We start from the raw sequence: 15,974 nt of genomic DNA, 5'->3' as shown, positions 1-15,974 counted from the left end.
CTACATCACAGTGGTCTAAGACACTACATCACAGTGTTCTAAGACACTACATCACAGTGTTCTAAGGCACTACATCACAGTGGTCTAAGGCACTACATCACAGTGTTCTAAGGCACTACATCACAGTGGTCTAAGGCACTACATCACAGTGGTCTAAGGTACTACATCACAGTGGTCTAAGACACTACATCACAGTGTTCTAAGACACTACATCACAGTGGTGTGAGGCACTACATCACAGTGTTCTAAGGCACTACATCACAGTGGTCTAAGGCACTACATCACAGTGGTCTAAGACACTACATCACAGTGGTCTAAGGCACTACATCACAGTGGTCTAAGGCACTACATCACAGTGGTCTAAGACACTACATCACAGTGTTCTAAGGCACTACATCACAGTGGTCTGAAGCACTACATCACAGTGGTCTAAGACACTACATCACAGTGTTCTAAGGCACTACATCACAGTGGTCTAAGGCACTACATCACAGTGGTCTAAGGCACTACATCACAGTGGTCTAAGGCACTACATCACAGTGTTCTAAGGCACTACATCACAGTGTTCTAAGGCACTACATCACAGTGGTGTGAGGCACTACATCACAGTGTTCTAAGGCACTACATCACAGTGGTCTAAGGCACTACATCACAGTGGTCTAAGACACTACATCACAGTGGTCTAAGGCACTACATCACAGTGGTCTAAGGCACTACATCACAGTGGTCTAAGACACTACATCACAGTGTTCTAAGGCACTACATCACAGATGTCTGAAGCACTACATCACAGTGGTCTAAGACACTACATCACAGTGTTCTAAGGCACTACATCACAGTGGTCTAAGGCACTACATCACAGTGGTCTAAGGTACTACATCACAGTGTTTTAAGGCACTACATCACAGTGGTCTAAGGCACTACATCACAGTGGTCTAAGACACTACATCACAGTGGTCTAAGGCACTACATCACAGTGGTCTAAGGTACTACATCACAGTGTTCTAAGGCACTACATCACAGTGGTGTGAGGCACTACATCACAGTGGTCTAAGACACTACATCACAGTGGTCTAAGGCACTACATCACAGTGGTCTAAGGCACTACATCACAGTGTTCTAAGGCACTACATCACAGTGGTCTAAGACACTACATCACAGTGGTCTAAGGTACTACATCACAGTGTTCTAAGGCACTACATCACAGTGGTCTAAGGTACTACATCACAGTGTTCTAAGGCACTACATCACAGTGTTCTAAGGCACTACATCACAGTGTTCTAAGGCACTACATCACAGTGTTGTGCCACTAGAGATTCTGGGTTCAAGTCCAAGCTCTGTCCAGGTTAGTGGCGGGTTTAGCCAGCAGGGATTTCCTTGTCCCATCGCGCGCTAGTGACTCCTGTGGCGGGACAGGGCACAGTGCATGCTGACACGGTTGCCAGATGTACGGTGTTTCCTCCGACACATTTGTGCGGCTGGCTTCCGGTTTAAGAGGGCATTGTGTCAAGAAGCTTGGCGGCTTGGTTGGGTTGTGTTTCGGAGGATGCACGGCTCTCGACCTTCACCTCTCCTGAGTCCGTACGGGAGTTGCAGCGATGAGACAAGACTGTACCAATTTCACACCACGAAATTGGGGAGATATTTTTTTAAAGTAACACCAGCCTGACTGTAGGTTGACTTACTACAGGAGCAGCCATGGAAGCTCCATCAGTCTGACAGTAGGTTCATTTACTACAGGAGCAGCCATGGAAGCTCCATCAGTCTGACAGTAGGTTCATTTACTACAGGAGCAGCCATGGAAGCTCCATCAGTCTGACAGTAGGTTAATTTACTACAGGAGCAGCCATGGAAGCTCCATCAGTCTGACTGTAGGTTCAGTTACTACAGGAGCAGCCATGGAAGCTCCATCAGTCTGACAGAAGGTTAATTTACTACAGGAGCAGCCATGGAAGCTCCATCAGTCTGACAGTAGGTTAATTTACTACAGGAGCAGCCATGGAAGCTCCATCAGTCTGACAGTAGGTTCATTTACTACAGGAGCAGCCATGGAAGCTCCATCAGTCTGACTGTAGGTTCATTTACTACAGGAGCAGCCATGGAAGCTCCATCAGTCTGACAGTAGGTTCATTTACTACAGGAGCAGCCATGGAAGCTCCATCAATCTGACAGTAGGTTCATTTACTACAGGAGCAGCCATGGAAGCTCCATCAGTCCACACTGCAATCCACACCGCAGATCAGCCTCACCATCACTAATACCACACCACAGATCAGCCTCACCATCACTAATACCACACCACAGATCAGCCTCACCATCACTAATACCACACCACAGATCAGCCTCACCATCACTAATACCACACCACAGATCAGCCTCACCATCACTAATACCACACCACAGATCAGCCTCACCATCACTAATACCACACCACAGATCAGCCTCACCATCACTAATACCACACCACAGATCAGCCTCACCATCACTAATACCACACCACAGATCAGCCTCACCATCACTAATACCACACCACAGATCAGCCTCACCATCACTAATACCACACCACAGATCAGCCTCACCATCACTAATACCACACCACAGATCAGCCTCACCATCACTAATACCACAGCACAGATCAGCCTCACCATCATTAATACCACACCACAGATCAGCCTCACCATCACTAATACCACACCACAGATCAGCCTCACCATCACTAATACCACACCACAGATCAGCCTCACCATCACTAATACCACACCACAGATCAGCCTCACCATCACTAATACCACACCACAGATCAGCCTCACCATCACTAATACCACACCACAGATCAGCCTCACCATCACTAATACCACACCACAGATCAGCCTCACCATCACTAATACCACACCACAGATCAGCCTCACCATCACTAATACCACACCACAAAATGCACTTCAGTTTGGTTTCAAAGTCATACTGATGGTCACAACAACAAAAAAAGGCATTTGCTCAACTCATCAAACATGACAGAGGCAGTGCCCAGGATAGTGATATTAGTAGGTTAACTGAAAAGGCCTGCTGCATCTGGTCTGCAGCCATTCAACACACACATCATTTCTACTCTGAACTTCCTCTTGTCATTATGGGCGGCCTAGAGGTTAAGACTGTTGGGCCAGTGAGTGTAAAGGTCTCTGGTTCGAATCCCGAGCAGACTAGATGAAAAATCTTTCGATATGCCATTGAGCAAAGCACTTAACCCTAATCTGCTCCTGTAAGTCCCTCTGGATAAAAATGTCTGCTAAATGACTAAGCTGTAACTATATAGGCCTAACAAACCAGGCAGAAGCATGCCAACGTATAAATGTCAAAGTGCGGTGAACTTGTTGGTTCTGGTATGTCTAACTTGTCACACCTAGCTATCTTCAGATGAACACACTAACTGTATGTCGCTCTGGATAAGAGCGTCTGCTAACAGTCCTTTAGTGTGGGAGCCGGCAGCAGGAAACCGTATGAAACAGATGAGGTTAGGTTCACACTCATCATTTCCAATGGAAACTACTGGGACCAACATGCATGATAGTTACAGTATGAGCTGCAATAGTTTCCACTGAATGAAACAGTGTGATTCTCACAGTTAGTGTTATAATGTCTATATAACAGTTAGTGCTATGATGTCTATATAACAGTTAGTGCTATGATGTCTATATAACAGTTAGTGTTATAATGTCTATATAACAGTTAGTGTTATAATGTCTATATAACAGTTAGTGTTATAATGTCTATATAACAGTTAGTGTTATAATGTCTATATAACAGTTAGTACTCAGACTTGATTGAACTAATCAACTCCTCATCAACCCTTTGATTTGAATCAGGTTTGTGAGTGCTCCCCTTTGGGTCTCCAGAACCAGGATTGGGAGACACTGGTCTTAACACCCAGAGGTTTGTTCATTCAGAACAAAACCGTAGCAAACAGTTTGTAACGGAAACCATTAACTTTGATTTCCACTGACCCACCATGCTCATCATACTAATACACCCCAGGTTTCCACTGACCCACCATGCTCATCATACTAATACACCCCAGGTTTCCACTGACCCACCATGCTCATCATACTAATACACCCCAGGTTTCCACTGACCCACCATGCTCATCATACTAATACACCCCAGGTTTCCACTGACCCACCATGCTCATCATACTAATACACCCCAGGTTTCCACTGACCCACCATGCTCATCATACTAATACACCCCAGGTTTCCACTGACCCACCATGCTCATCATACTAATACACCCCAGGTTTCCACTGACCCACCATGCTCATCATACTAATACACCCCAGGTTTCCACTGACCCACCATGCTCATCATACTAATACACCCCAGGTTTCCACTGACCCACCATGCTCATCATACTAATACACCCCAGGTTTCCACTGACCCACCATGCTCATCATACTAATACACCCCAGGTTTCCACTGACCCACCATGCTCATCATACTAATACACCCAAGGTTTCCACTGACCCACCATGCTCATCATACTAATACACCCCAGGTTACCACTGACCCACCATGCTCATCATACTAATACACCCCAGGTTTCCACTGACCCACCATGCTCATCATACTAATACACCCCAGGTTACCACTGACCCACCATGCTCATCATACTAATACACCCCAGGTTTCCACTGACCCACCATGCTCATCATACTAATACACCCCAGGTTTCCACTGACCCACCATGCTCATCATACTAATACACCCCAGGTTTCCACTGACCCACCATGCTCATCATACTAATACACCCCAGGTTTCCACTGACCCACCATGCTCATCATACTAATACACCCCAGGTTTCCACTGACCCACCATGCTCATCATACTAATACACCCCAGGTTTCCACTGACCCACCATGCTCATCATACTAATACACCCCAGGTTTCCACTGACCCACCATGCTCATCATACTAATACACCCCAGGTTTCCACTGACCCACCATGCTCATCATACTCAGATCATAGAAGGTGGCACAGACATGGGCTGGCTGCATGTTGTTTACCCACACGGTGTTCAGTTTCATTATATTGGCTAACTTTCTATTCTGGTTCAGAGGTTTGGGAAAGTCAAATCCAGAAAGTGAAATGCTGTGCTTTCTTCCTCCTTTGGTCGATGTGGAGTTTTTTGGTTCTGCAAAGCCATAAAAACCTGTATTATAATGATGGTACTGATATAATAGGCATCCTGTCTACTAGACTCACTGTCAGTCTGGGACTATTAAAGTATGGTAATATAGTGATACTAACACAGCTAATATTGAATTATTACTTTGTTATAAACTTGTATTAGCCTTAATCTAATCGTATTTTATCTGATCATAATAGCCTTTATTATAAGACATGTTATTCTACCCATGTTATTCTACCCATGTTATTCTACCCATGTTATTCAATCCATGTTATTCTACCCATGTTATTCTACCCATGTTATCCTACCCATGTTATTCTACCCATGTTATTCAACCCATGTTATTCTACCCATGTTATTCTACCCATGTTATTCTACCCATGTTATTCTACCCATGTTATTCTACCCATGTTAATCAACCCATGTTAATCAACCCATGTTATTCTACCCATGTTATTCAACCCATGTTATTCTACCCATGTTATTCTACCCATGTTATTCTACCCTTGTTATTCTACCCATGTTATTCTACCCATGTTTTCCTACCCATGTTATTCAACCCATGTTATTCTACCCATGTTATTCTACCCATGTTATTCTACTCATGTTATTCTACCCATGACTGTACGTTTGTTTATTGTGTAACTCTGTGTTGTTGTTTTTGTCGCACTGCTTTGCTTTATCTTGGCCAGGTCGCAGTTGTAAATGAGAACTTGTTCTCAACTGGTCTACCTGGTTAAATAAAGGTGAAATAATTATTTTAATTATTTTCCAAATGCCTTAATATGTCTGTTATTTAGTCAGGATTTAGTCAGGATACAGACCTCGTTCTGCCCCTGAACAAGGCAGTTAACCCACTGTTCCTAGGCCGTCATTGTAAATAACAATTTGTTCTTAACTGACCTGCCTAGTTAAATAAAGGTTAAATTTAAATTAAATTAAAATATAAAAGGATTGTTATTAGATGATAATAATAAGAGATACATGCTCACCACAAACCAGTCTTATGAAATTTGAAACATCATGCTATTTATGATGAATGGGAATTCCAAGCAGACTAATTAATTCAGTGTTTTTTCTTCCTGACACTAATTCTGCTTTTTTGAAAATGGACTACTGGAAGTCGTTGTTCTCCCTGCTAAATTTAGGCCTAGTTGAAGGCACTAAAACCTTGCTCACTGCAGGCCTTAATGCTCACATCAGTTATGTTTTTTTCAAGTCCGTTTTGGAATTTCTCACTGTCCAAACAGCAAGTTACAAGTGACCACATCGGATTTGTAAGTGTTCAGACAGCATTCATTTGATGACATGGCTAGTTGTCATGGTAACGATGGGTGTGTGTTCAGACAGCATTCATTTGATGACATGGCTAGTTGTCATAGTAACGATGGGTGTGTGTTCAGACAGCATTCATTTGATGACATGGCTAGTTTTCATAGTAACGATGGGTGTGTGTTCAGACAGCATTCATTTGATGACATGGCTAGTTGTCATAGTAACGATGGGTGTGTGTTCAGACAGCATTCATTTGATGACATGGCTAGTTGTCATAGTAACGATGGGTGTGTGTTCAGACAGCATTCATTTGATGACATGGCTAGTTGTCATAGTAACGATGGGTTTGTGTTCAGACAGCATTCATTTGATGACATGGCTAGTTGTCATAGTAATGATGGGTGTGTGTTCAGACAGCATTCATTTGATGACATGGCTAGTTGTCCTAGTAACGATGGGTGTGTGTTCAGACAGCATTCATTTGATGACATGGCTAGTTGTCATAGTAACGATGGGTGTGTGTTCAGACAGCATTCATTTGATGACATGTCTAGTTGTCACACTAACAATGGGTGTATGTGTGGTGGTGTAGGCTGATTGGTGCTCCTGCTTCCTATCACTCAGAAGTTATGTAGCAAGCTAAGATGACAACAATGCCTGCCAGGGATGTTTCCCACATACTTTGAATGTTCAAAATCATAGTGTCAGAACACCTTTAAAGCCTCAAAGGACAAGTTGATCCAACTTTCAAAACAAGTTATTTTTCGGCCACAGCAGTCCACTAGCTAGCCACAGCAGTCAACTAGCTAGCCACAGCAGTCAATTAGCTAGCCACAACAGTCAACTAGCTAGCCACAGCAGTCAACTAGCTAGCCACGGCAGTCAACTAGCTAGCCACAGCAGTCAACTAGCTAGCCACAGTAGTCAACTAGCCAGCCACAGTAGTCAACTAGCTAGCCACGGCAGTCAACTAGCTAGCCACAGCAGTCAACTAGCTAGCCACAGTAGTCAACTAGCCAGCCACAGTAGTCAACTAGCTAGCCACGGCAGTCAACTAGCTAGCCACAGCAGTCAACTAGCCAGCCACAGCAGTCAACTAGCTAGCCACAGCAGTCAACTAGCTAGCCACAGCAGTCAACTAGCCAGCCACAGCAGTCAACTAACCAGCCACAGCAGTCAACTAGCTAGCCACAGTAGTCAACTAGCCAGACACAGTAGTCAACTAGCTAGCCACAGCAGTCAACTAGCTAGCCACAGCAGTCAACTAGCTAGCTGTTTACCTTTCTACCACATTCACTCATTTGTTTGCAAACAACTAACAAGCTAGTTAGCGCTCTCATGTTCTTGTCAAACTGTCAACAGAGTAGCTAGGAAGCAGCAAGATATGCCAAACAACAGTCTAAAAACCACTTGAGCGTAAATAAATCAGATTTGACCATTCAGACACAAGTCGCATGGCCAGGAATCAGATTTGTATCTGACTTAAAACCACCTATGAAGGTGGTTTGAAATGTGACTTGAAATGTCCAATTCCATGTGCTTTTTGCTTTTCAGACTGCAGGAAAAATAACAGATTAGAATCTGATATGCAATAAATATAGATTTGAGTCATTTCAAACTGCCAATGGGAACAAGCCTTATATATAAGTCGCTCTGGATAAGAGCGTCTGATAAATGACCACAATGTAAAATTAGATGTGGTCTTCACCGGGCAGTCCACTGCCAATAGAGAGCTCTTTCCATCAGTCTGCTAATAAAAACACATTGTCTGGCTTCTTAATGCTTGTTGGAATTTTCAGTTCCTTATTCTGGGTTCCTTGCACCCGATCAAGTGAAATGAGTCTGAATTAAACACAAGTGATATGAAGCTATCAGCCTTGGTAAATGTGTGGCAGAATGATTCTGATAGGGAAAAGAACACAAGTGATATGAAGCTATCAGCCTTGATAAATGTGTGGCAGAATGATTCTGATAGGGAAAAGAACACAAGTGATATGAAGCTATCAGCCTTGATAAGTGTGTGGCAGAATGATTCTGAAAGGGAAAAGATATGACAGTGTAATAATAGTATTGTATTAATTCCCAAGGAGGAAATGTTGCTGCACATGCAGTATATACAGTCAGGTCCACAATTATTGACACCCTTAAAGATTTCTTATAAAAAAAACCTGTGGATTGAATTGAAGAGGACAGTCCATCAGCGCAGACAAGAGATATCAAGGATCTGGAAAGACTCTGTTATAGAGGAACGGTCTATGATCCCTCCTGATGTGTTCTTCATTCTCATAACGTAACGTAGCAGGTCTAAGATCCCTCCTGATGTGTTCTTCATTCTCATAACCTAACGTAGCAGGTCTAAGATCCCTCCTGATGTGTTCTTCATTCTCATAACCCTAACGTAGCAGGTCTAAGATCCCTCCTGATGTGTTCTTCATTCTCATAACCTAACGTAGCAGGTCTAAGATCCCTCCTGATGTGTTCTTCATTCTCATAACCTAACGTAGCAGGTCTAAGATCCCTCCTGATGTGTTCTTCATTCTCATAACCTAACGTAGCAGGTCTAAGATCCCTCCTGATGTGTTCTTCATTCTCATAACCTAACGTAGCAGGTCTAAGATCCCTCCTGATGTGTTCTTCATTCTCATAACCTAACGTAGCAGGTCTAAGATCCCTCCTGATGTGTTCTTCATTCTCATAACCTAACGTAGCAGGTCTAAGATCCCTCCTGATGTGTTCTTCATTCTCATAACCTAACGTAACAGGTCTAAGATCCCTCCTGATGTGTTCTTCATTCTCATAACCTAACGTAGCAGGTCTAAGATCCCTCCTGATGTGTTCTTCATTCTCATAACCTAACGTAGCAGGTCTAAGATCCCTCCTGATGTGTTCTTCATTCTCATAACCTAACGTAGCAGGTCTAAGATCCCTCCTGATGTGTTCTTCATTCTCATAACCTAACGTAGCAGGTCTAAGATCCCTCCTGATGTGTTCTTCATTCTCATAACCTAACGTAGCAGGTCTAAGATCCCTCCTGATGTGTTCTTCATTCTCATAACCTAACGTAGCAGGTCTAAGATCCCTCCTGATGTGTTCTTCATTCTCATAACCTAACGTAGCAGGTCTAAGATCCCTCCTGATGTGTTCTTCATTCTCATAACCTAACGTAGCAGGTCTAAGATCCCTCCTGATGTGTTCTTCATTCTCATAACCTAACGTAGCAGGTCTAAGATCCCTCCTGATGTGTTCTTCATTCTCATAACCTAACGTAGCAGGTCTAAGATCCCTCCTGATGTGTTCTTCATTCTCATAACCTAACGTAACAGGCGTAAAAGAAGATCCTATAAAACATAGTAGAAAAAGGCTCAGTGGCCATTATCCTCTCTAGGTGAGGTATTGAAAACAGCAGTGCCATTTTAACCCCTATCTTTTTGAGAGAGAAAAAAAATATGACTTGTGAAACAAAATCACTTTCACTGAGCAATTGTATTAGTATAAAATAATATAATTTCCCCTTTTTTGTTGCATACAATATAGCTCAGTGTTTGTATTATTGATTTGATACAGTCTTTTTTGTTTATCTTTTTCAAGGCCAATAATTATGGACCTGTCTGTATGTCTACAAGAAATTCAGTTTTTAAACGCTATCCACTCTTAACCACTGAATTTCTACTTGTTCTACCCAGCATTTACCATGTTTTGACTAGATTGCTGAAGTATTATTTGATTATATTATCATTAAAATCCTCTTTACATTTGTAACAAGACAGATTCTCAATATGGCATGTTTAATTTCAATAGAATGAATCACTAGGCTATAAATTAAGGATAAAGTTAAAATAGTGAATATATATATAGACATTTTTATATACTCCAAAAGTCTGATCATCATTTTGCGTGAAGACAAGGGATTCCCCCACACTTCCTTTTTTGCAGCAATATAAACCCAGAGACAACATCATTCAGTTTCAGTAGACACCAGCCGACCACAGCCAACACAGACTCAAGATGCCTTTCAAGCCACACTACCTGTTGGTCTCCCTGACTCTCTGCTGGTTCGTGGCTCTTCAAGGTGACATATTGCATCTTTATCTATATATATATCTATGCATCTGTTCAACTTGACTCTTGAACTATCGACAAACCAAACCTATTATCATTTATTTTTTAAACAATTTAATTCCAATGATCACAATCAATCCATTGCAATTTTAAGTGTCTCAGAGTAGGGTCTGTATTCAATCCGTGTGGCAGAAGTTCTGCGTTGCAGCGTGAGTGAAATTTAAAGGCAATGTTCCTTAGCGGAAACTGCATTCACGGTAAACGCTGCATGTCGTCTCAATCAGATATTACCGTTACATTGCTATCACGCAATCACTGTCTTTTTACTGGTGTTTTTATTTCTTTACTTACCTATTGTTCACCTAATACCTTTATGCACTATTGGTTAGAGCCTGTAAGTAAGCATTTCACTGTAAGGTCTACACCTGTTGTATTCGGCGCACGAGACAAATAAACTTTGGTTTGATTTGATCTGTAACGCTTCAGCGATGATACAGACTGAATAGAGCCCTAAGAGTGCTGATCTAGAATCAGTTTTGTTTTTGTAACATTCACATGTTTCAAAGTGCAACTTTTAGTGATGATAAAAAGGTTTTAATCCTATCCCTTAAACCTTAACCTTTAACCCCAAATTCGAACAATACTATATTGTTATTGTATGTAATATTCACGGTCTTCATCCCTGCAGCATTCCCCATGAACGGCTGTGCTGCATGTCAGAAGTGTCGCTGCATCCGAACGTCCTCTGCTTTCATCTCTCCTAGGCTGTTCCACAGGATAGAGATCCTACCTCCAGGTGCCCACTGTCGTCAAACAGAGATCATGTGAGTCAACTAACACCACCTAACAACCAGTCAACAACACTTTCACAGTCAAAAAGCAAGCCAAGATCTATTTCTGAAATATATATATTTTTTTAAACATTACTTAAAAAAAAAAAAGTTACTGTTCTGTATGAATGAGGTTTGTACAGTAGCCCTGATACATTACCTGGTCTGCCTAATACATTATCACAGCATTCCTAATACATTATCACAGCATTCCTAATACATTATCACAGTAGCCCTAATACATTGCATGGTCTGCCTAATACATGATCACAGCATGCCTAATACATTATCACAGTATGCCTAATAAATTATCACAGCATGCCTAATACATGATCACAGTATGTCCAATACATTATCACAGTATGCCTAATACATTATCACAGTATACCCAACACATTATCACAGTATGCCTAATACATTATCACAGCATGCCTAATACATTATCACAGCATGCCTAATATATTATCACAGTATGCCTAATACATCATCACAGTATGCCTAATACATTATCACAGTATGCCCAACACATGATCACAGTATGCCTAATACATTATCACAGTTTGCCTAATACATTATCACAGTATGCCTAATACATGATCACAGTATGCCCAACACATGATCACAGTATGCCCAACACATGATCACAGTATGCCTAATACATTATCACAGTTTGCTTAATACATTATCACAGTTTGCCTAATACATTATCACATCATATTGGCTACACTCTTAGAAAAAAGGTGCTATCTAGAACCCAAAAGGGTTCTTCTGCAGTCCCCATAGTAGAACCCTTTGAAATAAATCCCTTTTGGGGTTCCATGTAGAACCTTTTCCACAGAGGGTTCTACATGGAACTGAAAAGGGTTTTACCCGGAACTAATAAGAGTTCTACCTGGAACCAAATAGTGTTCTCCTATGGGGACAGCTGAAGAACCCTTTTGGAACCATTTTTTCTACGTGTGTATATGCCTGTCCTGCCAATATTGTTATTCTCAGACCATATTATATTTCAAAACTCGAGCTTTGATAACAAAATAGATCAGTTGGTGTAGCACTTGCGAGGCACAGCTGAGCATAAATTGAAACAATTGGCTTTTATTTTACTGGACTGATAGTATCTGCTTCTGTCATGGTGCTTTCAAGAAAACTGAGAACTCTGGGAAAAAGAACTAGGTCAAATCATGAAGTCAGTGAACTTCAGGTCGGAAAGTTGGAGTTCTAGAAAGATGCCCCAGTTACCGACTTGGAATTTAGAGTCGGATGACCGTTCAAAACGATTTTTCCTAATCGGATCTCGTTTTTTTCAGTATCCAGTTGTCTTGAACACACTGAAGTCGGAAGTCTGAGATTTCAGAGTTCCCAGTAGTTTTGAACACCGCATTAGTCTCAGCGGAGGGAGGGAGAGAACAGCAGAGGGTCCGCCTCACACGGTCCTGCTCTCTCCTTCCTTTCCTCCGGTGAGACTGACCAGAGAGAGGGGACAACGTCTTCCACCTGATGGCTAAAGTCGAGTCACACCGCATCTGCCTCCGGCACAAATTCATGTTGTTCCTATGACCAGAGAAAGTTAAATATCCCTCCCTATTAAAATAGACAGGACGAGCTGCTACTAATAATAAAAACACAGCGCTATCGATACACTTGGCAACTCATTCACTGCATTTGCAGCTCAAGTGGAAGTAGAGAGAAACATGTTTTATGTTTTGTAATAGTGTTGAATGAAAACAGTGACAGAGCAGAATGAAAACTTAAACATGAACTCACTCATAAAAAACAGCAGCTGTTTGCTGTATTCTTTGATCATTTCTCTCTGGTCATGGTTTTAAAAGTTATGAAATCTTATATAGGCTGGTATCAAACTTTGCGTGGGGTCGTGGAAGCTGTAGGAACAGTGATTTGAGCTATCCGATTGGCCAGCGCAGTAGGCACACTCGATTTATCCACAGGTCTTCCTGTCCGCCGGTTAGGCGGAGTTTGTCTTTTCAGACAAATGAAATCGTTTAAAATGGGAACACTTTGCCTACCCGGTGCGCAAGGCTTCTGAATAACGTGCACCTTCCGGTAACTTCGCAACACGAATAAAAAAAGAAGCGCAAGACTTTTATCGTTGGATTTTCTACAGAAATGTTTGGTGATCGACTAGGAATGCCTGGAAGTCGATCGATTGGTTGGTAACCAGTGGCCCAGTGGATCTCCATGCTTTTTGTTGTTGTTGTCCAGGCTTCATCTGTGTCCTGGAAACCGCCCCTAAAACCCATGGTGGCTGTCATTGTCTCCACACATAGATCATGTGAGTCAGTCAGCGAGGTCTTGAACGAAGCGTTAAACTGTGGTTTTCTAATGCATAGGGGGAAGAAGCGTGGGGGATAGGTCGTGGTGGAGGGGAAATTAATTAGTCTGTATAGTCGCTTTACTGCATGCTATGCAAACCAATCATTAGTCACTGATGATGAGTTCAATGTTCCTATTCATAACCAAGGCTAAGACATTGGAATAAATGTGGGCATTTGCAGTGGTAGCCTATATCAATTTCCCCAGAAACTCAGTATGTGGCAGGGACTCCAGACAATCACAGATTACAAATATGTTTTTCTAGTCAAGGCCATCCTATTCAACTATTGCTGTAGATCTACTATTATATCCTACCTATTCTACAGATATACTATATATTCTATCCACATACTGTCCACAATGACTATACATTCAATCACACATGTATACATATACATACAGTGCATTCAGAAAGTATTCAGACCCCTTGACTTTTTCCACACTTTATTATGTTTATAGACTTTTTCTAAAATGGATTAAATAAAAAATTGTCCTCATCAATTTACACACAATACTCCACAATAACAAAGCAAAAACAGGTTTAGACATTTTAGAAAATGTATTAAAAGTAAAAAACAGAAACACCTTATTTACATAAGTATTCAGACGCTTTGCTATGAGACTCGAAATTGAGTTTAGATACATCCTGTTTCCATTGATTATCCTTGAGATGTTTCTACAACTTGATTGGAGTCCACCTGTGGTAAATTACATTGATTAGACATGATTTGGAACATCTCACACCTGTCTATATAAAGGTCCTACAGTTGTCAGGGCATGTCAGAGCAACAACCAAGCCATGAGGTCGAAGGAATGCCAAGAGTGTGAAAAGCTATCATCAAGGCAAAGGGTGGCTACTTTGAACAATCTCAAATATAAAATATATTTTTATTTGTTTAACACTTTTTGGGTTACTACATGATTCCATATGTGTTATTTCATAGTTGTGATGTCTTCACTATTATTCTACAATGTAGAAAATTGTAAAATAAATTAAAACCCTGAAATGAGTAGGTGTCCAAACTTTTGACTGGTACTGTATATATACATACATTTACATATACAGTACTCTGACTTTGCTCGTCCTAATATTTATAGATTTCTTAATTCCATTCTTTTACTCAGATTTGTGTGTATTTTCTAGATATTACTGCACTGTTGGAGCTGGGAACACAACCATTTCCCTACAGCCGTAGTAACATCTGCTAAATATGTGTACATTCATATTGACATTTTATGATATGTTTTATTCTGCAGTGTATGATATGTAACCATGGTGACGCTGTAATATATCCCTCCCTTCATTCATCAGCGTTACCAAGAAGGACAAAGCCACCGTCTGTGTGACTCCAGATGCACGATGGATCAACAAAGTCATTACCAAGTTACAAAGGTAAATACAACACACACACACACACACACACACACACACACACACACACACACACACACACACACACACACACACACACACACCTTCTGTTGACTTTAACACAGACCATCTCTTTCTACAGTAGCAACAAGAAGAAGAGAAGTGCAGAACTTCCCCATCTCAACCACCATTGAGTGAATTGGAACAGGAATGTATCAAGTTGGAGCTAAATGGAAATGTGACACCAATGTAATACCAATGTAATACCAATGTAATACCAATGTAATACCAATGTAATACCAATGTAATACCAATGTAATACCAATGTAATACCAATGTGATACCAATGTGATACCAATGTAATACCAATGTGATACCAATGTAATACCAATGTGATACCAATGTGATACCAATGTAATACCAATGTGATACCAATGTGATACCAATGTGATACCAATGTGATACCAATGTGATACCAATGTGATACCAATGTGATACCAATGTGATACCAATGTAATACCAATGTGATACCAATGGATTCTATTCAAATATGATTCCAATACCAAGTGAATTATTTGATGTTAAATGATCTCAGTATGTATTGTTAGGTTGTTATTGTTCAGAGTAAATAACCCACGGACACTAGAGAAGCTTTAACCAAGTTTAATTCTTCCCAGAGGTTCTGTACAGCTGTAATTCAGACAACCCAACATTTGTCCCATCCAGATATTTATATCCCACTTTAATAAGACCCTCCTCCTTCTCTTCAATCCTTTCATCTTATGGTTCTACAGGAAGAGAGTAAAAAGGGTGACAGGAAACCAAACCTTTATTACTCCCTGATGAGAATCTGTCCTCACCTCCTGACCTCAACCCCTCCTTCATCTAATCCACAGATATCCATCTGTCTTTCCTGTATCAACACTTT

At 41.3% G+C, this 15,974-nt stretch overlaps 1 protein-coding gene across 2 annotated transcripts in view; it reads left to right on the top strand.

Annotated features, from left to right (window-relative positions):
* Positions 1–15,693, top strand: part of LOC106607873 (C-X-C motif chemokine 13) — a 91,458-nt gene extending 75,765 nt beyond the window's left edge. Inside the window, exons 1-4 of one of the 2 annotated variants that reach the window (XM_045712017.1) lie at positions 10,067–10,523; positions 11,202–11,337; positions 14,987–15,067; positions 15,189–15,693. In XM_045712017.1, coding sequence (XP_045567973.1) covers positions 10,460–10,523; positions 11,202–11,337; positions 14,987–15,067; positions 15,189–15,240 — 333 coding nt within the window. In that variant the 5' untranslated portion in view covers positions 10,067–10,459 and the 3' untranslated portion in view covers positions 15,241–15,693. Of the gene's footprint in view, positions 1–10,066; positions 10,524–11,201; positions 11,338–14,986; positions 15,068–15,188 lie in introns of those variants that run through there. The other variant, XM_045712016.1, reaches the window with a different exon arrangement.
* The last annotated feature ends 281 nt before the right edge of the window (positions 15,694–15,974 follow it).

The sequence above is a fragment of the Salmo salar genome, unplaced genomic scaffold (assembly GCF_905237065.1).
Source record: "Salmo salar unplaced genomic scaffold, Ssal_v3.1, whole genome shotgun sequence".
NCBI classification, from domain to species: Eukaryota; Metazoa; Chordata; class Actinopteri; order Salmoniformes; family Salmonidae; genus Salmo; species Salmo salar.
The sequence above is the reverse complement of the archived record's forward strand: the minus strand, read 5'-3'. Positions and strand labels throughout refer to the sequence as shown.